This window comes from Dasypus novemcinctus, chromosome 19 (genome assembly GCF_030445035.2).
Source record: "Dasypus novemcinctus isolate mDasNov1 chromosome 19, mDasNov1.1.hap2, whole genome shotgun sequence".
NCBI lineage: Eukaryota > Metazoa > Chordata > Mammalia > Cingulata > Dasypodidae > Dasypus > Dasypus novemcinctus.
The window spans coordinates 40,438,363-40,464,253 of NC_080691.1; the positions used below are offsets into that span (position 1 = coordinate 40,438,363).

The window sequence follows — 25,891 nt, forward strand, 5'->3', positions numbered from 1 at the left end:
TGATATTTTTACCTCTGTCATTAAGTGTAGCAGTTTGATATAATTATGAATTCCAAAAATTATATTGAATTATGTTTGTGAACTGGTCTGTACCTGGGTGTGATTAAATTATGATTAGGGCTTTGACTGGGCCACATCAATAGGGTGTTGAGTTCCCACTTCATGGTAGGTAGGGACTCACAGATAAAAGGCATGGCAAAGGACAGAGTTGGAAGGGTTTTGATGTTGGAGTTTGATGCTGAAGTCTTAAGCTGGAACCCTGGGAAGTAAGCACACAGGAAAGAGAAGCAAGCCCCAGGAAGAAAGGAGATGAACACAGAAAAATAGACATGGCTCCTTAGACACAGCAGAAACACCAGGGAGAGAGACAGAGCCGTTTACCTGAGAGTTTACAACTGACCTTATAGAGAGAGTCAAAGCCTAGAGAGCCTCATAGTCTGCTGCTGATCTTGTGGAGGACCTGAGCCTGGAAAGAAATGAACCCTGGGAAGAGAGGAACCCAGGAAGCCTGAACCCTGGCAGACGTCAACAGCCATCTTGCTCCACCATGTGGCAACAGACTTTGGTGAGGGAAGTAACTTATGCTTTATGGCCTGGTATCTGTAAACTCCTACCCCAAATAAATAACTTTTATAAAAGCCAACAAACTTCTGGTATTTTGCATCAGCACTCCTTTGGCTGACTAATACACTAAGTAATATACTTTAAAATTGGGAAGTGAGTGTCCTCAACTTCGTTCTTCTTTTTAAAAGATATTTTTGGCTATTTGAGGTACTTTCCCCTTCCAGATAAATTTGATAATTGGCTTTTCCAATTGTGCAAAAAAGGCTATTAGAATTTTTTTGGGGGATTGTGTTGAATCTGTAAATCAGTGGAATTGACATCTTAATGATATTTACTCTTCTAATCCATGAACATGGAATATCCTTCCATTTATTTAGGGTTTCTTTGGTTTCTTTTGCAATTTTTTTAAACAAATAAGTTTTATTGATACATATTAATAAAGCAAAAAATCCATCCAAAGTGTACAGTCAATGGTATTTGGTATAATCACAGTTGTGCATTGACCAATTCAGTCATTATTAGAGCATTTTCATTACTCCAATAATAATTTAAAAACCCCAGACAAATAAAAGCTCATCACTTCTCAATCTTTCTATGCTCCTGCCGTTATATAGCTGCTATTCTATTTCTTTTTCTAGTTTACTTGTATTTATATATATATTTATATATTTTAAAAGATTTACTTATTTATTCCCTCCCATTGTCTGCTATCTGTGTCCATTTGCTGTGTGTTCTTCTGTGTTGGCTTGTATTCTCTTTAGGTGGCACTGGGAACTGATCCTGGGACCTTCTGGAAGGGAGAGAGGTGTTCAATCTCAGCCACCTCAGCACCCTGGTCTGCTGTCTTTTTTTTTTTTTTTTTTGAGACCCCCTCCCTCCTTTCCCTCGTTGTCTCCTGTGTCCATTTACTCTGTGTTCTTCTATGTCTGCTTGTATTTTCACTGGGCAGCTCTGGGAACCAATCCTGGGACCTTCCAGAGTGGAAGAGAGGCTATTACTCTCTTGCACCACCTCAACTCCCTGTTTCTATGTCTTATTTTTTCTCCTCTGCATCTCTTGTTACATTATCTTGCTGTGCCTGCTCTTCATGTCAGCTGGCACTCCTGCATGTGGTGGCTTTCCTGCATGGGCTGGCACCCTGCGTGGGCCAGCTTGCCCTCACCAGGAGGCCGTAGGCATCGAACCCTGGACCTCCTATATAGATGGGAGCCCAGTTGGTTAAGCCACATCTGTTTCCCTCTGGTGTCTCTTATTGTCTCTCCTCTATGTCTCTTTTTGTTGTGTCATCTTGCTGCATGGGCCAGAACTCCTGCATGGGACAGCACTCCACTCAGGCCAGCTTGCTGTGCGGGGCAGCTTACCTTCACCAGGAGGCCCTGGGAATCAAACCTTGGACCTCCCATACGGTAGACAGGAGCCCAGTCGCTTGAGCCCCATCTGCTTCCCTTTATATATATTTTTAAAACTGTTTTATTTGCATACCATACAATCCATCCGAAGTGTATAATCAGAGGTTTTTACTATACCACAGTATTGTGCATAATCCCCACAGAAAATTTTAGAACAATTTCATTATTCCAAAAAGAAAAAAGCACACCCCTTGTCACCTCTCAATCCCTCTGTCTTTCCTCAGTCCTACATAACCACTAATTTAATTCTGTCTTTATAAATTGGTTTATATTTACATTTTATATAAATGGAATCATACAATATATAGTACTTTGTGTCTGGTTTCTTTCATTTGGCATAATGGTTTTTTTTTGTTCGTTTGTTTTGCCTGATATTAACATCTTGTAACATTAACATACATTTGTTCTCTTTCAAAGAAAAAAGTCATAATATTATCCATACTCATATTTCACATGAGGTTTCACTTTGCTTTACAGTCCCATGTTACATTTTTTAGCTTTCCTTCTGGTAATATGCATGACCTTAGACTTTCCCTCTCAACCACTGTCATATTCCTATAATAACACTGCTAGTTACAAACACTATAATGTGCTTTCACCTTTTCTTTTCATTTCCAAAGATTAACAAGCAACCTTGTTACCAGTTCTGCACAGATTAATCATCAGCTTTTCATTCTCCAACCTCATTCTGTTTTCTGGTGACCTATATTCTAGTTATTAATTCCATGAGTTTGACACAATATATTTAGTTCATAATAGTCGTATAGTATTTGTCCTTTTGTTTCTGACTTGCTTCATTTAACATAATGTCCTCCAGGTTCACCCATGTTTTCATACATTATACAACTTCATTTTTTCTTACAGCTGCATAATGTTCCATCATGTATATATACATCATAATTAGTTTATCGGGAGTGGTGGGGTGGGGGTGGTGGGGTTGAATGGGACCTCATATTTTTTTAATGTAATAGTTTTTAAAAATGAATAAAAAAATAAAAAAAAATTAGTTTATCCATTAATTAGTTGGTGGTCGTCCCCTGGGTTGTTTCCATCTTTTGGAAACCATGAATAACACTGCTGTGAACATTGGGTGCCGATGTCTGTCTGTGTCACTGTTTTCAGTTCTGGGTATATACCTTGCAATGGTATTGCAGGGTTATGTGGCAAATCTACATTCAACTTCTTTAAGAATTGCCGTATGGTCTTCTACAGTGGCTGTACAATTCTGCATTCCCACCAACAGTGAATAAGCATTCCTGTTTTTCAGTATCCTCCTCAACACTTAAAAGTTTTCTATTTAATGATGACCATTAAATGGTTGTGAAATGATACCCCATTGTATTTTTGATTTGTTTTTTCCTAATCGCTAGTGAAGTTGAACATTTTTTCATGTGTATTTTCTCTGTTTATATTTCTTCTTTGGAAAAATGTTTATTAATGTCTTTTGCCCATTTTTTAATCGGGTTGTCTTTCTGTTGTTGAGTTGTGGCATCTCTTTATATATCATGGGCAGTAAAAACTTACCAGATATGATTTCCAAATATTCCATTGAGTCAGCTGCCTTTTCAACATTTTGACAAAGTCCTTTGAGGTGCAGAAGTGTTTTCTTTTGAGGAGGTCCCATTTATGTTCTTTTCCCTTTTGTTGCTTGTGCTTTGGGTGTAAAATTTGAGACCCCCACCTACCACAAGATCTTAAAGATGTTTTCCTATACTTTCTTCTGGTAGTTTTTGGTCCTGACTTTGAAATTTATGTCTGTGATCCATTTTGAGTTCATTCTTTTATAGGAAATGAGATAGGGTCCTCTTTAATTTTTAATTTTTTTTTTAAGGAGGTACTAGGGATTTTTTTTCTTAAAGATTTACTTATTTATTTCTCTCCCCTTCCCCCTCCCACCCCGGTTGTCTGTTCTCTGTGTCTATTTCCTGCGTCTTCTTTGTCTGCTTCTGTTGTTGTCAGTGGCACGGGAATCTGGTGTTTCTTTTTGTTGCATCATCTTGTGTCAGCTCTGTGTGTGTGTGGCACCATTCCTGGGCAGGCTGCACTTCCTTTCGCGCTGGGCGGCTTCCCTTACGGGGCACACTCCTTGCACATGGGGCTCCCCTATGCGGGGGATACCCCTGCGTGGCAGGGCACTCCTTGCGCGCATCAGCACGGCGCATGGGCCAGCTCCACGCGGGTCAAGGAGGCCAGGGGTTTGAACCGCGGCCCTCCCATGTCGTAGACGGACGCCCTAACCACTGGGCCAAGTCTGCCGCCGGTACTAGGGATTGAACCCAGGACCTTTTGCATGGGAAGCAGACTTCCAACCACTGAGCTAAAACTGCTCCCCAGGAGAATTTTTTTTTTTTAAAGTAGGCAGAGCCACCTCTGCTCCCCTCTTTGTTGTCTTTCTCGTTCTGTTTCCTGTTTGTGTCTCTCATTGCATTATCTTATTGCCTCAGCTAGCTGCCTTGCTTGTCTTCTCTAGGAGGCACCAGAAACTGAATCTGGGACTTCCTGTGTGATAGGCAGGTGCTCAGTTGTTTGAGCCACATTTACTTCCCTTTTATACTTTTTTTTTTTTTTTAGGTACTGGGGCCAGGGATTGAACTCCGGACCTTTTATGTGGGAAGCTGCCGCTCAACCACTAAGCCACATCAGCTCCCCTGAGTTAGTTTTTGAGTTTGTTTGCTTGTTCTTTGTGTCTTATGTTTTTGCATTTAGGAGGCTCTGAGAACTGAACCTAGTACCTCCCATGTGAGAAGCAGGTCCTCAACTGCTTGAGCCAAATTTTCTGCCCCCTTTCATTCTTTTGGTTATGGAATGACCAAAAGTCCCCCCAGCACCATTTGTTGAAGAGACTGGTAAACTTGTCAAAAACCAGTTGACACCTCCCTCCCCCTTTGTTCTCCCTGTCTCCATTGTTGTCCATCATCTTCCCCCACCTCCTTTTTCTTTCTTCTTCTTGCTCTCCTCCTCTTTTTATTTCTCCTTCTCTTCCTCCTTCATCCTCCCTTTGGACTTGAAGTGCAGAGTTGAAATCACTGTACTTCTTGGTTCATAAGACAGGAAACCAGATTCAATTTTGGGACCACCAAGATCTATCTAGAGAGACTCTGTAGCATTCCTGAAGACTTTCAAGAAACGAGAAAGCCAGGATCATATATGTCTTGTTCAATCCTGTGTCTCCAACAATCAGCACTCTACTCAGTAAATAATTATTGAATGAATAATTGTTGAATGAATCCTGAAGTAAGGATGGCATTTGAAAAAAGGAACATGGAAGACATGGGTCTGGAACTTGACCTTAAATGATATTTATAAATTAGAGACAGGAAAGAAAATAGAAGGAATACCAAGTATGGGAAATAACATTGAGCAGATACCAAGGTGAGAATGCAAAAATCATGCAGTGGGGAGGGTGGGATCCCTATCTGGGAACAGTGAACACTAATGTTGAGAAGTGGGTATAGGTAAATGCCTCGATAGAACAACAGATAAGTGGCTACAAACTCAAGGACCAGAGACAGCCAAACATACATTCATTCTGCCATATAACTTGAGTATATGATTATGACCTGTAATACCTCTGCAGAGCTCCTTGTTTGAACCTGGTTATAATTGCCCCATCAGTATTCTCCTCTGTCCTCTGAACTGTATGCTGTAATGCAGGAATAAGAACAGCATTAGGTACACAGTGCTTACCTATTCATTACCCAGCGAGAATATGAAATGAACCTCCAGAGAAGCAGAAACACTGACCTGCGACCTAACATGTAAAATCCCAGCCTGCTATGCAAAACAACTGCACTCTGCTCCTTTAATAAATCAAAGAGACCTAGAAGCAGTTGGAGATACTCAATAAAAGTTGACTTCTTGGCTAGGTAGCAAAGATTAGCATCTATAAAATGAAACTCTTTGCCATGCTGATGGAATAAACTGTTTTTTAGCCTGTAGTGTGGTGTGAGCCTGTAGTTGGTTCAGTATTGTTAAAAGATAGCTTTAACTGTGGAATTTTGAAGCCTCATCCAGCAACTATAATTACGACAGGAAAAAAAATTCCATTTACTTTCACAAATTAGTTAAAAAAGAAAAAGCCAACTGAAAAAATAGGTGAGCATATGACTGAATGTTCACAGATAAATAAAAATAGCCAAAAATATTGTGTTCAACAGCCTCATGCATATTTAAAGAAATGCAAATAAAATATAATCAGTTGGCAGTAGAGGTCAGCGTTTATTTCTAGACTATTAATTTCTTTTAGCATTGTTTTGTAGTTCTCTGCATATCAGTCCTGTGCTTCTTTGGTTAAGCTAATTCCTAGGTATTTGAGTCTTTTTGTTGCTATTGAAAATAGAATTTTCCCCATGGTTTCTTCTTCAGATTGTTCACTACTCGTGTACAAAACCTTACTGATTTTTGTGTGTTAATCTTGTATCTTGCCACTTTGCTGAACTCATTTAATAGCTCAAGTAGCTTTGTCGTGGATACTTCAGGATTTTCTAAGTACAGGATCATGTCATCCACAAACAGTGAGAGTTTTACTTCTTTTTATTTGGATGCCTTTAATTTTTTTTTTTCTTGTCTAATTGCCCTAGCTAGAACTTCTAGTACTATATTAAATAACAGTGGTGACACTGGGCATCCTTGTCTTATTCACAATCTTAGAGAGAAAGCTTATAACCTTTCCCCATTGAGTAAGATGTTGGCTGTGGGTTTTTTGTATATACCTCTTATCATATTGAGGAATTTTCCTCTATTTCTATCTTTTGAAGTGTTTTTTATCAAAAAAGAATGCCGGATTTTCTCAAATGCCTTTTCTGCGGTGATTGAGATGATCATGTTTTTTTTTTCTCTTCAGTTTGTTAATGTGTGTATTACGTTGATTGATTTTATGTTGAAACAGCCTTGCATACCAGGAATAAATCCCACATGTTCGTGATGTGTCAGTCTTTTGATATGCTCTTGGATTTGATTTGCTAGCATTTTGTTGAGAATTTTTGCATCTTTATTCATTAGAGAGATTTGTCTAATTTTCTTTTTTTGTAGTATTTTTATCTGGCTTTCGTATTAGGGTGATGTTGGCTTCATAAAATGTGTTGGGTAATTTTCCCTCCTTTTCAATTTTTTGGAAGAGTTTAAACAGGATTGGTGTTAATTCTTTTCAATATACTTGGTAGAATTCACCTATGAAGCCATCTGGTCCTGGACTTTTCTTTGCTGGGAGATTTTTGATGATGGATTCAATCTCCTTAAATGTGATTGGTTTGTTAAGTTCTTGTATTTCTTGTAGCATCAGTGTAGATTGGTTGTGCATTTCTAGGAATTTGTCCATTTCATCTAGGTTGTCTTGTTTGTTGGCATACAGCTTCTCATAATATCCTCTTATGATTCTTTTTATTTCTGTGGGGTCAGTTGTAACCTCCCCCCTTTCATTTCTGATTGTATTTATTTGCGTCTTCTCTCTTTTTTTCTTTGTTAGTCTAGCTAAGAGTTTGTCAATTTTATTGATCTCAAAGAAACAGCTTTTGGTTTTGTTGATTTTCTCTCTTTTTTTTTTTTTGTTCTCAATTTCATTATTTCTGTGCTAATCTTAATTATTTATTTTCTTCTACTTGCTCTGGGATTGATATGCAGTTCTTTTTTCTAGTTTCTCTAGTAGTTCAGTTAAATCTTTGATTTTAGCTCTTCTTTTTTTAATATAGGCATTTTAGGGCTATGAATTTCCCTTTCAGGACTGTCTTAGCTGTATCCCATAAGTTTTGATAAGTTGTATTCTCGTTTTCCTTTGTCTCAGTATATTTACTGATTTCACTTGGAATTTCTTCTTTGAACCACTGATTATTTATGAGTATGTTGTTCAGCCTCCACACATTTGTGAATTTACTTTTTTCCTGTCTATTTTTGATTTCCAGTTTCATTCCATTACGGTCTGAGAAGGTGCTTTGTATAATTTCAGTCTTTTTATATTTATTGAGGTGCTTTGTATAATTTCAGTCTTTTTATATTTATTGCATGGTGCCCTAACATGTGGTCTGTCCTGGAGAAAGATTCGTAGGCACTTCAGAAGAATGTATAACCTGCTGAGTTTGGATGTCGTGTTCTGTATTAGATGTGTTAGGCCTAACTCATTTATCATATTGTTCAGGTTCTCTGTTTCCTTGTTGATCTTCTGTCTAGTTGTTCTATCTAATGATGTGAGTGGGGTGTTGAAGTCTCCAATGATTATTGTAGAGATGTCTATTTCTTCCTTCAGTTTTCCCAGAATTTGTCTCATGTATTTTGGGGCATCCTGGTTAGGTGCATAGATACTTATGACTGTTATATCTTCCTGGTGGATTATCCCTTTTATTAATATATGATGGCCTTCTGTATCCTCATAGCTTTTTTGTCTGATATTATTATAGCTATTCCTGCTCTTCTCTTGTTTACTATTTCTTGGAATATCTTTTTCCAACCTTTCACTTTCTGCTGGTTTGTATCCCTGAGTTTGAGGTGAGTTTCTTGTAAGCGGCTTATAGATGGCTCATTATTTTTTATCCATTCTTTCAGCCTGTATCTTTTGATTGGGGAGTTTTATCCATTCACATTCACTGATATTACTGTAAATTCACTATTTACTTCCTCCATTTTATCTGTTGGTTTTCATATATTGTTTGTCTTTTTTTACTCTTTTGGTTATCCTTCCTGCTGTTCTTTCTTCTATACTCTCTTCCGAGCCTGTTGCTCCTGTCTTTTCCTTTCAGGTTTTAAGGCTTCCTTTAATGTTTCCTGCAAATGGATTCTTTTTTTGCAAACTCTCTTAGTTTCTTTTTGCAAATATTTTATACTCACTTTCATATTTGAAGGATAATTTTTCTGGATAAAGAATTCTCAGCTGGCAGTTTTTCAATATCCTAATTGTATCATACCATTGTCTTCTCGCCTCCATGATTTCTTTTTTAAATTTTTAAAATTTTTAATTTTTTAATTTCTCTCCCCTTCCCCGCCCCCCCCCAGTTGTCTGCTCTCTGTGTCCATTCACTGTGTGTTCTTCTGTGTCCGCTTGTATTGTTGTCAGTGGTACCTGGAATCTGTATCTTATTTTGTTGCGTCATCTTGCTGCATCAGCTCTCCGTGTGTGCAGTTTCCATGATTTCTGAAGAGCAATATGTGCTAAGTCTTACTGGACGTCCTTTGTATGTGATGGTTTGCTTCTCCTTTGCAGCTCAGAAAATTTTTTCTTTATCTTTGACATTTGACATTATGAGTAGTATGTGTCTTGGAGTAGGTCTGTTCGGATTTATTCTGATTGAGGTATGGTGTCCCTCTTTGATGTGTAAGTTCATTCCTTTTGTGAGGGTTGGGAAATTTTCAGCTCTGATTTCCTTAAATATTCTTTCTGCTTCTTTCTTTTTGTCTTTTCCTGGAATTCCCATGACGTGTATGTTGTTGAATTTTGTGCTGTCATTCAACTCCCTAAGACCCTGGCTCAATTTTTTCCATTCTTTTCTCTCGTCAATTTTAGGTGTTCTCTCTTTGGTATCACTTATTCTTCTCTCATTTTGAGTCTGTTGTTATATGCTTCAAATGTGTTTTTGATCTCATCTATTGTGTCTTTCATTCTCACGAGCTTTGTTGCTTTTCTGTTCATGATTTCAAATTCTTCTTTGCACTCGCTCATCGTTGACTTGATTCATTTATCTTTTTGACCATATTTTCTTCAGCTCAATTTGATTTTGGAAATTTGTGCACATCTTGCTGATTATTTTTCTCAAATTCTGCATCTCTTCTGGGGCTTTGATATATTCCTTTTCTTGGGCCATGTCTTCTCTTTTCTTAGTATGGATTGTAATTTTTTGCTGATATTAGGCATCTGATTAGGATGTAGTTTACTCAGATGCTCAGTTTCTTTCTCTTTTGTAGGTATTCAGTTGCAGGAGGCTGTGTGTTACCACTGCTCTTTGATTCTTGGCTTGACCTGGATTGTTAGGATTGTCTGCTGGTTGCTCAAAACTGGGTCTGGACCCAGTAATTGGTTGTAGACTGGCTTTCCAGGGCCTTGGGGTGCAAGGCTATAGAACCCAGAAAAAGCCTCTCCTTATTTTTAATTTTCTTAAGTGTACTTCCTTGGTCTGTCAGCAGATGGCACTCTTTGGCAGCTCTCAGTTCAATGCCTGGTGAGAGTGTGTTTATTGCAGCACAAAACAAATCATTGTGATAGAACTTCCTGTCTGGAGGCTGTGAACCTCGTAATTCAAACTCTCTGAGACAGTTCTGCAGCTCCCTCCCTTTTCCTCAGGTTGGAAATATTTCCACTCCCCCCTGAGTCCTCAACAATCAGTCCCTGTTAGTAGACGAGGAGCCTGGGAGGGTTATATATCTTTAACCCCTTGCCAGATCCCTAGGCAAACAATGGTGCAGCTGCACCTGGCCTGGAAGGGCTCCTGGGACACAGCAGCCCACGTTTGTGAGTCAAAAACTGAGCCTGCCTTAGGCTGTGTCCCTCATTCTCCTCTCTCCTTGGGTGTCCTTAACAATTAGTCCCAGCTATAAGAGAGGGAGGGTGAAAGGGTCCGATTTCTCCAGTACGTCCCTGGCTCCCAGAGCAAACCAGTGTGTGATCTCACCTGACCTGAAAGGGTTTCTGGGACATAGCAGACCAAATTTGTGGGTCAGAAGCTGAGTCAACCTTAGGCTGTGTCCCTCTTTTTCCCCTTTCCTGGGGAGTCCTCAACAGTTAGTCTCAGCTAGTAGAGAGGAAGGTTGCGAGGGTGGAGGATCGGATTTCTCCAATCTTTCCCCAGTTCCCAGGACAAACCAGTGTGGTGCCGCCTGGCCTGGAAGGGTTCCTGGGACACAGCAGATCAAATTTGTGGGTCAAAAGCTGAGTCAGCCTTAGTCTGTATCTCTCTCTCTCTCCCCTTTCCTGGGGTAGTAGATCCTGGAGTCCCCTTTGTCTGTAGCCGCAGGTCCAGAGGCCCGAGAATTCTAAAGTGTCTTTAGTGTGGGGGATGGTGTCAGCAGCTGCAGCCGCTGGTTTCAAGTCACAGTTCTGACATTGCAGTTTCCCTCCTTTGTCCCTCTCTCCTCTGAGTGGTGCCCAGCCTTCGCCTGGTGTCCTAAACCCTAGAAGATCTTTTTCTAGGCTGTTTCAGCCTGTCCTCTACCTATTTTTCTGGAGGAGAGGAGGGTCTCGTGTCTTTCTAGTCTGCCATCTTCCTGAAAGTCTCCTAGACTCAGTTCTGTTCCACTGAGCAATATGTCTGTCTATATGCCAGTATCATGCTGTTTGGGTTTTTTTTAAGATTTATTTTATTTATTTATTCTCCCCACCCCCTGGTTATCTGCTGTGTCCATTTGCTGTGTGTTCTTTCTTTGTCTTGCTTGTATTCTCATTAGGGGGCTCTGGAAACCAGTTCTGGGATCTGGAATGGGAGAGAGGCCATATTTCTCTCATGCCACCTCAGCTCCCTGTTCTGCTGCGTGTTCACATTGTCTCTCCTCTGTGTCTCTTGTTGTGTCATCTTGCTGTGCCAACTCTCCATGTTGGCTGGCACTCCTGTGCGGGGCAGCTTTCCTGCACCGGTGGCACTCCCATGTGGGCTGGCACTTCACATGGGCCATCTTGCCATGCGGGAGGCCCTGGGCATTGAACCCTGGACCTTCCATATGTTAGATGGGAGCCCAACTGCTTGAGCCACATCTTTTTCCCTACCATCCTATTTTTTTTAAATTCTTTTTTTTCCCTTTATTTTTTAAATGTTACATTCAAAAAATATAAGAGGTTCCCATATACTACCCCCCCCAGCCCCCTCACATCACTCCTCCCACATCAGCACCTCTTTCATCATTGTGGCACATTCATTGCATTTGGTGAATACATTTTGGAGCATTGCTACACCAAATGGATAATGGTTTACATTGTAGTTTACACTCTCCCCCAGTCCATTCAGTGGGTTATGGCAGGAAATATGTCCAGCATCTGTCCCTGTGATATCGTTTAGGACAACTCCAGGTCCCAAACATGCTCCCACATCACATCTCTTCTTCCCTCTCCCTGCCCTCAGCAACTATCATGGTCACTTTCTCCACATCAGTGCTATAATTTCTTCTATTACTAGTCACAGTAGTTCCATAGTAGAATATCAGTAAGTCTACTCTAATCCATATCTTATTCCTCCCTCCTGTGGATCCTGGGATGGTGATGTCCCTTCCACCTCTAGATCAAGAAGGGGCTTAGATTCCACATGGATGATGGATGCAATTCTATTGCTTGCAGTTGTAGGCCCTCTTGGTTACCTCGTGTGGTGGTTGACCGTCTTCACCTCCCTCTTAGCTAGCCTGGTAAGTCCAGTGACCAGAGAGTAGGAGTTGCAAGTCTGCTGAGGCTCAGGGCCCACCTGCCATGCTGTTTTGACCACTATAGCTTTGTAATATGTTTCAAGGTCAGGCAGTGAAGGTCCTCCCACATGGCTCTTCATTTTTAGGATGCTTTTGGCTATTTGGGTGCACTTTCCCTTCCAAATAAATTTGTAATTCCCTTTTTTATTTCTGTAAAATAAGCTGTTGGACTCTTGATTGGTATTACACTGAGTCTATAAATTAATTTGAATAGGAGTGACATCTTCACAATATTTAGTCTTCCAATCCATTAACACTTTCCATTTGCTTAGTTCTTTGATTTCTTTTAGCATTTTTCTGTATTTTCTGAACATAAGTCCTGTACATCTTTGGTTAAGTTGATTCCTAGATATTTGAGTCTTTTGTTGCTATTGTAAATGGAATTTTTCCCCCTAATTTCCTCCTCAGATTGTTTGATACTATTGTACAGAAACATTACTGATTTTTGCATGATCTTGTATTCTCTCATTTCCTGAACTCTTTTATTAATTAGTTCAAGTAACTTTGTTGTAAACATTTCAGAATTTTCTAAATATAGGATCATGTTATCTAAGAATTAGTAAGAGCTTTACTTCCTCTTTTCCTGTTTGGATGTCTTTATATGTTTTTTCTTTATATATTTTTAATTTAAAAAGTGTTTTTTTCTATCTTGCATCATTGTCTTTTTTTGGCTCTTCGTTCTGCTGCATGGGGACCTGTGCCTCTCTGAACAGGTCTGGGAGGCCTTTTTTCTTTCTTTTTTTATCCAGGATGTCCCAGGGATTGAACTCAGGTCCTCCATATGGTAAATAGGAGCTTAATTGCTTGAGCCACGGCTGCTTCCCTGGATGCCTTTTTATTTATTTATTTTTTTCTACGTACCCTAGCTAGAATATTAAGTAACAGTGGTGACTGGGTATCCTTGTATCGTTCCTGATCTTAGAGGGAAAGCTTTTAATCTTTCCCCACTGAGTATGATATTGGCTATGGGTTTTTCATATATGTCCTTTATCACATTGAGCAATTTTCCTTCTATTCCTGTCTTTTGAAGTGTTTTTTTTTTTTAAGAAGGTCCTAGGAATTGAACCCAAGATTTTGTATATGGGAAGCAGACATTCAACCACGAGCTACACCAGCACTCCTCAGAGTATTTTTATCAAGAAAGGATTCCGGATTATTTTGAATGTCTTTTCTGCATTGATTGAGATGGTCATGTTTTTTTTTCTTTCAATTTGTTAATGGTGATGTGTTACATTAATTTTCTACGTTTAACTACCCTTGCATACTAGGAATAAATCCCACTTGGTCATGGTGTATAATACTTTTGATATGCTGTTGTATTCTGTTTGCTAGAATATTTTAGAGATTTTTTTAAGTTATTTATTTATTTTTTGTCTTTATTCATTTTTTAATATTACATTAAAAAAATATGAGGTCCCCATATACCCCCCACCCCCCATTTTAGAGAATTTTTGCATCTTCGTTCATTATTGGTCTGCAATTTTTTTGTAGTGCCTTTATTTGGCTTTGGTATTAGGGTGATGTAGGCTTCATAAAGTGTGTTGGGTAATTTTCCCTTCTTTTCAATTTTTGGAAGAGTTTAAACAGGATTGGTGTTAATTCTTCCTCGTTGCTTGGTAGAATTCACCTTTGAAGCCATCTGTTTCTGGACTTTTCTTTGCTTGGAGATTTTTGATAACTGTTTCAATCTCTTTAAATGTGATTGGTTTGTTGAGTTCTTGTATTTCTTGTAGAGTCAATGTAGGTTGTTTGTACATGTTAGCTCTCCTTTTTTAATAAAGGCATTTAGGGTTATAAATTTCCTTCTCAGGACTGTCTTCACTATATCCTGTAAGATTTGATAAGTTGTGTTCTCGTTTTCATTTGTCTCATGATTCTCTTACAATTTCTTCTTTGACCCACTTGTTGTTTGGCAGTGTGTTGGTTAGCTTCAACACATTTGCAGATTTCCCCTTTCCCATAGTTTCATTCCATTATGATCAGCAAAGATGCTTTGTATAATTTCATTCTTTATATAATTTTGATACCTGCCTAGTGATATGGTCTATCCTGAAGAAAGATCAATGAACCCGTGAGAAATATGTATACCCACTGATTTTAGATTCAGCAGTTTGTATACGTCTGTTCGGTGTAGCTCATTTATTGTATTGTTCAAGTTCTTCTTTCCTTGTTGATCTTCTGTCTAGTTGTTCTGTTTAATGATTTGAGTGGTGTGAGTCAGCCTGTCTTATTGTAGAGATGTCTATTTCTACCTTCAGTTTTGCCAGTTTGCTTCGTGTATTGTGGGGCACCCTGGTTAGGTGCATAGATATTTATGACTGTTTTTTCTTTCTGGTGGATTGTCCTTTTTATTAATATGTGATGGTCTTCTTTATCTCTTATAAGTCTTTTGCATTTAAAGACTGTATTTTTGTGACATTAGTATAGTTACCCCTGCTCTTTTGGTTACTGTTTGTGTGGAGTATCTTTTTCACACCTTTCAGTTTCAGCCAATTTGTATCCCTGGGTCTAAGGTGAGTCTCTTTAGGCAGAATGTGGATGGCTAATGCTTCTTTTTTTTTTTTTTTTAAGATTTATTTATTTATTTCTCTCCCTCCCCCCCCACCCCCATTGTCTGTTCTCTGTGTCTATTTGCTGCATCTTCTTTGTCTGCTTCTGTTGTCAGTGGCACGGGAACCTCTGTTTCTTTTTGTTGTGTCATCTTGTGTCAGCTCTCCGTGTGTGTGGTGCCATTCCTGGGCAGACTGAACTTTCTTTCGCGCTGGGCGGCTCTCCTTACGGGGCTCACTCCTTGCGTGTGGGGCTTCCGTACGCGGGGGACACCCCTGCGTGGCACGGCACTCCTTGCGTGCATCAGAACTGCGCGTGGGCCAGCTCCACACGGGTCAGGGAGGCCCGGGGTTTGAACCGCGGCCCTCCCATGTGGTAGATGGACGCTCTAACCACTGGGCCAGGTCCACTTCCCTCATGCTTCTTTATTCATTCTTTCAGCCTATATCTTTTGATTGTAAAGTTTAAACCGTTCACATTCGATGATATTACTGTAAATGAGTTTTTTTTTTCTGTTTAGGAGGTACGAGAATTGAACCTGGGACCTCGCATATGGGAAGCACATATTCAAACACTGAGTACACCCTTTCTGCTACTTCTGCCATTTTATTCTTTGGCTTTCATATGCCATATCTTATTTTCTTCTGTCTTTTTACTCTTTTGGTTATACTTTCTGGTAGTCTTTCCTTCTGCACTCTCCTGTCAGCCTCTGTCTCCTGTCTTTTTCTTTTGGGTGGTAAGGGTCCATTTACTACTTCCTGGAAAGGTGGATTCTTTTTCATGAACTCTCAGTTTCTTCTTATTTATGAATTATTTTAAACTCACCTTCATATTTGAAGGACAGGTTTGCCGGATAAAGAATTCTCACTTGGCAGTTTTTTTCTTTCTGTATCCTAATTATATCATACTACTTTCTCCTTGCATTCTATAGATTGTCTTTTCATTTTCTTGATAATGTCCTTTGATGCACGTAAGTTTTAATTTTGAATAAGTACAGTTTATATTTAATTTACATTTGTTATTAATACTTTGGTGTCATATGTAAGAATCCATTGCCTAATAAAAGGTCCTGAAGATTTTCCTCTAAGTATTCTTCTAAGAATTTCATGGTTGTAGCTCTTATATTTAGATCCTTGGTCTATTTTTAGTTAACTTTTATATATAGTGAGAAGTAGAGGTCCAGTTTCATTCTTTTGTACATGGATATCCAGTTTTCCCATCACTATTAGTTGAAGAGACTCTTCTTTTCCCATTGAATGGACCTGGCTCTCATTGAAAATTGATTGCCCATAGATGTGTGAGTTGAATTCTGAACTCTAAATTCTATACCATTGATCTCTTTATTATTATTTCAATAATAATAATAATAAACAAAAACCAGACAAACAAGAAAATTCTTCACCTCTGAATCTCTCTATGCTTCCTCCACTGTACATAGCTGCTGTTTCTGGCTATTCCATCTAAAGTGTATAATCGGGAAACGGACTTTGGCCCAGTGGTTAGGGCGTCCGTCTACCACATGGGAGGTCCGCGGTTCAAACCCCGGGCCTCCTCGACCCGTGTGGAGCTGGCCCATGCGCAGTGCTGATGCGCGCAAAGGAGTGCTGTGCCACGCAGGGGTGTCCCCCGCGTAGGGGAGCCCCACGCGCAAGGAGTGCGCCCCGTAAGGAGAGCCACCCAGCGCGAAAGAAAGTGCAGCCTGCCCAGGAATGGCGCCGCCCACACTTCCCGTGCCGCTGACGACAACAGAAGCGGACAAAGAAACAAGATGCAGCAAAAAGACACAGAAAACAGACAACCGGGGGAGGGGAAGGGAATTAAATAAATAAAAAATAAATCTTTAAAAAATAAATAAATAAATAAAGTGTATAGTCAATGACTTTTAGTATAGTCACAATGTAGTACATTCATCTAAAAAATTTTGAAAATTTCATTACTCCAAAAAGAAAGATTCCACAATTCTTAGCATTCCCTCTTCAGACTTACATAGCCACTAATCTCATTTCATCTTTATAAATTGATTTATATTTACATTTTATATAAACTGAATCATGAAATATGTAGTACTCTGTGTCTGGTCTCCTTCACTTAGTATGTGTTTTTTTTTTTTGTCTGATATTAACATTTTGTAGTATTAACCTATATTTGTTCAACTTCAAAGAAAAATGGTCTTATATTGCCATTCTACCCAAATTCATAATTCAAATACTATATGTATGTTTCACATAATATATTTAGTTCATAATAGGGCATTCATACTCTGTCCTTTTGTATCTGGCTTGATTCACTCACAATTCATTGTCCTCCAGGTTCATCCATATTGTCATATGTTTCATGATTTCATTTCTTCTTGCTGCTGCATAATATACCATCATGTGTATATTCCACAGTTTGTTTATCCATTGATCAATTGATGGACACCTGGGTTGTTTTCCAACTTTGGGCTGTCGTGAATAGCACTGCTATGAACATAGGTGTGTAGAATCTATTTGTGTCACTGTTCTCATTCGTTCTGGGTATATACTTTGCAATGATATTGCTGGGTCCCATGGCAAGTTTATATTCAACTTCATTAGGAACTGGCAAAGAGTCCTCCACACTGGCTGTACCATTCTACATTCTCACCAACAGTGAATAAGCATTCCTGTCTCTCCACATCCTTCCCACATTTACAGTTTTCTGACTTTTTGATAGTGGCCAGTCTATCAGTGATATCTTGTTGTAGTTTTGATTTGCATTTCCCTAATCAGTAGTGATGCTGAGCATTTTTTCATGTGTTTCTTTGGCATTTGTATTTTTTTTTATGTTGTTATTTTTATTTTATTTTTTATATTTCTTCTTAGGACAGATGTCTTTTGCCCAATTTTAAATTAGATACTTTGTCTTTTTTTTTTTTAATATTTATTTATTATTATTATTTTTTAATTACATTAAAAAAAAATATGAGGTCCCATTCAACCCCACCGCCCCCGCCCCCCACTCCCCCCACAGCAACACTCTCTCCCATCATCGTGATACATCCATTGCACCTGGTAAGTTCATCTCTGAGCATCACTGCACCCCATAGTCAATGGTCCACATCATAGCCCAGACTCTCTCACGTTCCATCCAGTGGGCCCTGGGGGGATCTACAGTGTCCCGTAATTGTCCGTGAAGCACTATCCAGGACAACTCCACGTCCCGAAAACGCCTCCACATCTCATCTCTTCCTCCCGTTCCCCACACCCAGCAGCCCCCATGGCTACCGTTCCCACACCCATTCCACATTTTCTCTGTGGACATTGGATTGGTTGTGTCCATTGCACACCTATGTCAAGTGAGGGCTTAGATTCCACATGGGTACTGGATGCACTCTTCCCGCTTCTAGTTGTAGACACTCTAGGCTCCATGTTGTGGTGGTTGACCTTCTTCAACTCCATGTTAGCTGAGTGGAGTAAGTCCAATAAGTCAGATACTTTGTCTTTTTATTGCTGAGTTGTGTGATCTCCTTATCTATCATGGATATTAAACCCTTATCAGGTATGTGATTGCCAAATATTTTCTCCCATTGAGTTGGTTGCTTTTCCACCCTTTTGACAGTCTCTTAGGCATTTTTAAAGCATATAAAAAGTCCTATAGGTGACATTTATTATAATACTTTTTTTTTTTAAGATTTATTTTATTTATTTCTCTCCCCTCCCCCCCACCCTGGTTGTCTGTTCTCTGTGTCTATTTGCTGCATCATCTTCTTTGTCTGATTCTGTTGTTGTCAGCAGCACGGGAATCTGTGTTTCTTTTCTGTTGTGTCATCTTGTTTTGCCAGCTCTCTGTTTGTGCAGCATCATTCCTGGGCAGGCTGCACCTGCTTTCGCACTGGGCAGCTCTCCTTATGGGGTGCACTCCTTGTGCTCAACAGCACTGCACGTGGGCCAGCTCCACACGGGTCAAGGAGGCCTGGGGTTTGAACCGCGGACCTCCCATGTGGTAGATGGGCACCGTAACCATTGGGCCGAGTCCGCTGCCTATAATACTTTTTAATTCACATACTTTCTAATGAGGAAGATTAGATTTAGAACTCCTAAATTTTGGATATTTGAGGGGAAATAAATCATTCTGCATGATCTCTTCAGATTTATAACTGGTTTTTCCTTTCTTCTGGTTCCCTCTATTCTTACTCTTGCAGCTTCTGGATCTCCCAGGTATCATTGAGGGTGCCAAGGATGGGAAAGGTAGAGGCCGTCAAGTCATTGCAGGTGAGTAGTCCAGGCCTACCATTGTGAGACATTATCCCCCTACTTGGTGTATTAGTCAGCTAAAGGGGTGCTGATGCAAAATACCAGAAATTGGTTGGTTTTTATAAAGGGTATTTATTTGGGGTAGCAGCTTACAGATACCAGGCCATAAGCATGTTACTTCCCTCACCAAAGTCTATTTTCATATGTTGGAGCAAGATGGCTGCCGACGTCTGTGAGGGTTCAGGCTTCCTGGATTCCTCTGGGCTCAGCTCCTGTTTCTCCACAAGGTCAGCTGTAGGCTATTAGGCTCTCTAGGCTTTGCCTCTCTCCACAAGGTCAGGTGTAGACTATCAGGCAAATGGCTCTGTCTCTCTCCCTGGGGCTCCAGCTTCAGCATCAAATTCCAACATCAAAACTCCAACATTAAAAAGCCTCAACTCTGTCCTTTGCCATGCCTTTTATCTGTGAGTCCCTACCCACCAAGGGAAGGGGAATCAGTGCCCTAGTGACATGGCCCAATCAAAGCCCTAATCATAACTCAGTCATGCCCAGGTTCAGTTCAGATTAACAAACATAATCCAGTATATATTTTTGGAATTCATAACCATATCAAACAGCTACACATGGTATTATTCATTTAGCTGGATTAGTAGTAAGACTTGGAGATTATACTATAGTGAAGGACATAATTTTACCTGACCTCCCCCTGCCCCCCCCCACACTTGGCAACTACTTTCAGCTCTTTGGCTATTCTTTCTCTTTTTACCTACATATTTATAAATATTATGCTCTACCACTATTTAATTAATAATTTTAGATATTTCTGTTGCCTTGACATTATGGTTGAGAATTAGCTTTCTTGTATCCCTTACTACTTCTTTCTCCATTCTTTCAAAGAGATTATAATACAGTGTTTAGTTAATTCATTATTCATGGTTTACATTGTTATGTAATGATTATAACTTTTATTCAGTGCTGAGATAAGTAGTATACTACAACTTGGTTTCTTTTCTCTTGGAATGTTTTGTTTTTCATGAAGTTAATATTTGGCTCATTTTTTGGTTCATGTGTTTGCTAATGTTTTGACTGTTCCAACAGCTCTGTCAATTTTAAATTAAATTAAAATTAAAATTTAATTTAAATAGCCACAAGTGGCTAGTGGAGTCTGTATTGGACAGTGTAGACTTTTTGCATTGCTGTCAACCTAAACTTTTCTTTTGTTTTCTTGTGTAGAATTCTCTTTTTCCTAAAGACAGTGTCTTATTTATGTTGAGTTATTTACTGGTTTTGCTAAAACACATTGTTTTCTAAAGTCCTTAGACAAAGTCAGTGATAGGTAAATTTTCTTGAGTCTTTGCGTTTATATATGTATATATATATTTTTTTAAATTTATTTTTATTTTATTTATTCCCTCCCTCCCCCTTGTTGTCTGCTTCCTGTGTCCATTTGCTGTGTGTTCTTCTGTGTCTGCTTGTACTCTCATTAGGCAGCTCTGGGAACCAATGCTGGGACCTTCTGGAGTGGGAGAGAGGTGATCATTCTCTTGTGCCACCTCAGCTCCCTGGTCTGCTGTATCTTTTTATAATTTTTAATTTTTTCAAATTCTACTCAATTTATTCATTTTTTAAAAAGATATTACATTAAAAAAATATGAGGTCCCCATTCGCCCCCACCGCCCCCATCCCACCACTCCCCCCCCAATAACACTCTCCCCCATCATCATGTCACATCCACTGCATCTGGTGAGTACATCTCCGGGCATCGCTGCACCCCATGTCCCGTGTTCCCCACCATAGCCCACACTTTCCCACGTTCCATCCAGTGGGCCATGGGAGGACATACAATATCCGGCAGTTGTCCCTGGGGCACCACCCAGGACAACTCCAAGTCCCTAGAATGCCTCCACATCTCTTCTCTTCCTCCCTTTCCCTGCATCCAGCAGCCACCATGGCCACTTTTTCCACATCAATGCCATATTTTCTCGATTATTAACCACAATAGTTCATGAATAGAATATCGGTAAGTCCACTCTGATCCTTACTGTATTCCTCCTGCCTGTGGACCTTGGCTTGGTTGTGTCCATTCCACATCTATGTCAAGAGGGGGTTTAGAGGGCTGACGTGGACCGCCCGTGGCGGCGGCTGTGGCGGCGGCGGTGGCTGCCGCGTCCGGGGCTCTGGGCCTCGGGCCCAGGATTGTACACCATGGCTGAATTTGATGAGGGAGATTTCACTATAGGGGATTATGCTCTGTTAGAAGATTACGTGCACAATAGTGTCGGTGCTCCTGGATTTATAACCAATGATTATGTTCGCGTAACTCAGCTTTACTGTGATGGGGTGGGTAAGCAGTGTAAAGATTATACTCAAAGTGAGAAGAACGTAGAATTTGACATCTGCAGTCTGTGGTGTAGTAAACCAGTTTCTGTTCTGCATGACTACTGTGATGCCATTAAAGTGTACGTTTTCTGGCCACTCCTGTTTCAACGTCAGCAGAGTTCTGTGGTGTCACGATTGCATCCCTGTGTGGAGACTGGCAATTCTCATGCTTTTGAAATGAGTTTGAAGAGATTACAATATCTTGAGCTGATGGAAGATATTGTGGATTTGGCAAAGAAAGTTGTGAATGATTCATTCTTTATTGGAGGTTTATTAAGAATTGGTTATAAAACAGAAAACAAAATCTTGGCAATGGAAGAGGCTTTGAATTGGGTAAAGTACACAGGTTATTTAGCAATTCTGCCCAAATTAGGAACAATTGACAATTGTTGGCCTACGTTACGTATTTTTTTTACTGAATACAAATATCATATAACTAAAGTTGTAACAGAAAACTGCAATTTGCTTGAAGAATTTAAAACCCAAAATTGTGCTGACTGTATAGAGCAAGGAGAACTAATGAAGATGAAGGGAAATGAGGAATTCTCCAAGGAAAGATTTGATATAGCTATTATCTATTACACCAGAGCCATTGAATATAGACCTGAAAATCATCTTCTTTATGGTAACCGCGCTCTATGTTTTCTGCACACTGGACAAATCAGAACACAGTCTCACAGTAGAAAATTTGGAAAATACAGGAATTTAAAAAGAAGAAAAAATATTCACCAGTAATCCAGCCACCTCGGAGAATACCGCTATATTAACATTATACAGCTTTAGATGGCTTAAGCCGTGGATAAACCAAGGCTATGTAGACTAGAGAAATGCTTGACAGTCTTCTATCAGTGCCTCTTCCTGACGAGAAATGAGCTGCAAATGGTTCTAGGCCATTGCCTCTGTCTAGGTCCAGAACTGCAGATAGTGTATGCTGTGCGAAAGTGAATCTGTGTGCTTTCAAGATCAAATGAGAAGGTAGATAAGTCAGCTAGTCTCCTGTGAGAACGAGGTGCCTATCTGAAACCTTGACAGGGTGGAAGGTCATCCTCTTTGCATGGGAAACCTCCGAGAGCTGTGAGGCAAACCAGGGTGTTTCTGTGCTGTTTCATGAGTGTTGAATGTTAAACATCCAAGGAGGATCATCCTAAAACCCTGCTGCAAAAGGAGTTGAATCAAAAGTAGAAATATAGATGCCAGGGAGCCTCAGGAGGGAGAAGGTCAAGAGCAGGGTTATGGATCCATCCTTGTCCCTCCCTCCTAACTTTTGGTTCAACATTTAAGTTTTCACTAGAGTCGGGTCAGGAGCATGCCATTATGAATCCTTTGTTCATTGTTAAAACTATTTTTTGGATGCCTATTAAATGGACCAAGCTTTATGCCACAAAAAAAAAAAAAAAAAAGAGGGGGTTTAGATTCCACATGGATATTGGATGCAATCCTCCTGCTTTCAGTTGTAGGCACTGTAGGCTCCATGGTGTGGTGGTTGACATTCTTCAACTCCATGTTAGCTGAGTGGAGTAAGTCCAATAAATCAGAGTGTAGGAGCTGTAGTCTGTTGAGGTCAGGGCCTGGCTATCATATTGTCAATCCAGAGATTCAAATCCCCTAGATATATCTTAAGCCCCAGCACCAACTACAATTCCAGTAAAGTAGCATGAAAGGCTTGTGAAAAGAGATCCCATCTGAGTCCAGCTCCATCACGTGCTACATCTTTTTTTATCACTCCTCTGTGTCTCTTTTTGTTGGGTCATCTTGCTGCACCAGCTTTCTGCATGCGCCAGCATTCCTGAGCAGGGCAGCACTCCTGGGCATCGAACCCTCTACCTCCTATATGGTAGATGGGAGCCCAATTGCCTGAGCCACATCTGTTTCCTGAGTCTTTGCAGTTTGAAAGTACTTTTATTCTACCCTTATCCTTAATTATTAATTTGGATATTTATAGGATATTTATACTCATTTTCAGAATTTTCAAGATTGCTTTCCTCTAGCATCCATTATTACTCTTGAGACCAATGCTATTATGATTTTTTTGTTTGTTTTGGTAAACGACCTTCCCCATCCGTCCAGAAGCCTTTTTTTTGGTTGTTAAATGAAACTAATCTTTATTGTTACATCAAGTAATAAATAGAAAGATGCAGTTTTAGTCTTTTTTTTCTTTCAGACATTTTGATCAACTTACAGAGAGCACAAAACTGAAATCTACGTATAGTCTCAGAATGAAAAATTTCAGGGGTTCTTTTTAGGTATGATACATTTGTTCTTCTGTATTTATAACTTGTACACTTTTTATTTGACTTCAGAGCACTAATAGTCATGCAAATACTTAAACGAAAAAGTTATTTTAAGCAGAATCTACACTGTCTCAAACTGGGACTGGCTCCTAAGTAAAGCAAGCTGTCAGTATTGGGTAGAAAACAAGAATCCTTAGAGCTGTGTTAGCTTATGAAAAGAAACAAAGAACAATTTAGGAAACATAAATGTACTCAAAAGAGAGGATAAAACTGAGATACTGGTATCTTGGAGGCAAACTACTTTGATATAAGATAGGTAATTTTCCTAATGGCTATTTTTTAGCAATACTTATGGAAAAAAACCAAACCAAACCAGGTACTTCCTAACTATATAAAGCATAAATCCTTATGTTACATTGTTGATCACTCTATCTTTCTTGAGAACTTTGCTTCACTTGGTCTCTGGGATACCACTGATCTTTCTTGGTCTCCTTTGCTTTATCTGCCTCATCTTTAAGATCTTTAAAATTGGATTGACCCAGGGCTAGTCTTGGGGATTCTTTTCTTTTCTATCTACACTCACTCGGAGAGTTATCTCAGTTCTAAGGCTTTAAATGCTTTCATCTATACTTTAATGGCTGTGAAATGCATAGCAGCACCTTTCCCTTTCTTGTAAACTTTGGTCTGCACTACATCTCTCTTTGGATGTCAGTAGGCACCTCAGACTTAATTTGTTTGAGGGGGTGGCGAGTGGGATAATGGGAACCTCTCATTTTTTGATGTAGCATTTGTGTGATCTATGTATCTTTTAAAAAAAAGACAATAAAGAATAAAATTGACTATTAAAAAGAAAAAAAAAGCAAAATGTGTTTAAACTGAACCCTTGATCTCCCATCCCTAGTCAGGCATATATATCTATTATATCTTTTTTTAAAAAATAGGATTTATTTTAGTTATTTAATTTATGCCCCCCTCTTGAGCACTTGCTGTCCGCTCTCTATGTCCATTTGCTGTGTGCTCTCTGTGTCTGCTTGTCTCTTCGGCATTGGGTACCGAACCTGGGACCTCCCATGTGGGAGAGAGGCACTCAATCACTTTAGCCACCTCAGCTCCCTGCTTTTTTGTGTGTCTCATTGTGTTTCCTCTTTGTGTCTCCTTGTTGTCTCATACAGTTGTGTCAGCTTGTTGCACCTGCCTGTCACTCCAGCTTGATTGGAACATTTGCTTCGGTTAGCATATTTAATCAACTTTATTGCAGTTTAAATTATAAACAGTAAATTGTACGCATTTTATGCATATGCTTTGGTGACAAATGTACAGACTCATGTATTCACCACAGCAATTAAGACCCAGAGGGTTTCCATCATCTCCAAGTTTCCTTGAGTCCCTTTGCAGCCAACTTTATACTGTCAGACAACTACTATTCTTTCTGTCACCATAGACTAGGTTACATTTGTTTTGAATTCCATATAAGTGAAATCTTACAATTGTAGTTTTCTGTGTCTGGCTTTTTTAACTTAGCATGAAGGTTCCGAGATTCATTAATGCTGATAAAGGCCATAGAAAAAAAAACTGAGTAAAGAAATAGTGATCAAGGTAGTTGGTGGTATTTAATGTATGCTAGTCAGGAAAATTCTTCCTGAGGTGATATTTAGTGGACCCCTGAAGCAAGGAAATGTGGCAAATGACTCTCCAGAAGAGACAGTCCAGTGTTTGATGTAGTCCATGAACAGCCAAGAGGCCAGGGATTGCCAAAGCCCAGTGATTGAAGGGGAGAATGGTAGGAAAGGAGTTCAAAGAGAACCCATGAGCCGTTCATTTATCATCTGGTAAGCTATGATAAAAACTTTGGGTCTCACTGAAATTATGTAAGAGGACATGAGAAGAATTTGAAGCCAAGAAATGAAATGATCTGACTTACTTCTTGAACAGCTTCAAGAAGCTTCAGTGAAAAGAAGATAGTACAAAGAGGCAAAGATGGAAGCAGGAAGACTACTTAGAGGACTGTAATGTTCAAACAGGCAAGGCATAATAACAACTTGAACTAGCACGGTGGCAGCACATGTGATTAGAATAGGTTGGATGCACTGCAAATAGAAGGGGAAAAGAGAGAAAGTGCTGGGAAAACCAGTTCATTTTGAAGAGAAAAAATAAAACTGGACCATCATCTTTTCTACAT

The 25,891-nt window shown here is 39.6% G+C and overlaps 1 protein-coding gene across 1 annotated transcript in view; it reads left to right on the forward strand.

The window, feature by feature from the left end:
- The window catches only part of DRG1 (developmentally regulated GTP binding protein 1), a 50,923-nt gene that overhangs the window by 13,713 nt on the left and 11,319 nt on the right, over positions 1-25,891 (forward strand). The window contains exon 4 of the mRNA XM_004449767.5: positions 19,051-19,120. Within this exon, the coding sequence (XP_004449824.1) occupies positions 19,051-19,120 (70 nt within the window). The remainder of the gene's footprint in view (positions 1-19,050; positions 19,121-25,891) is intronic.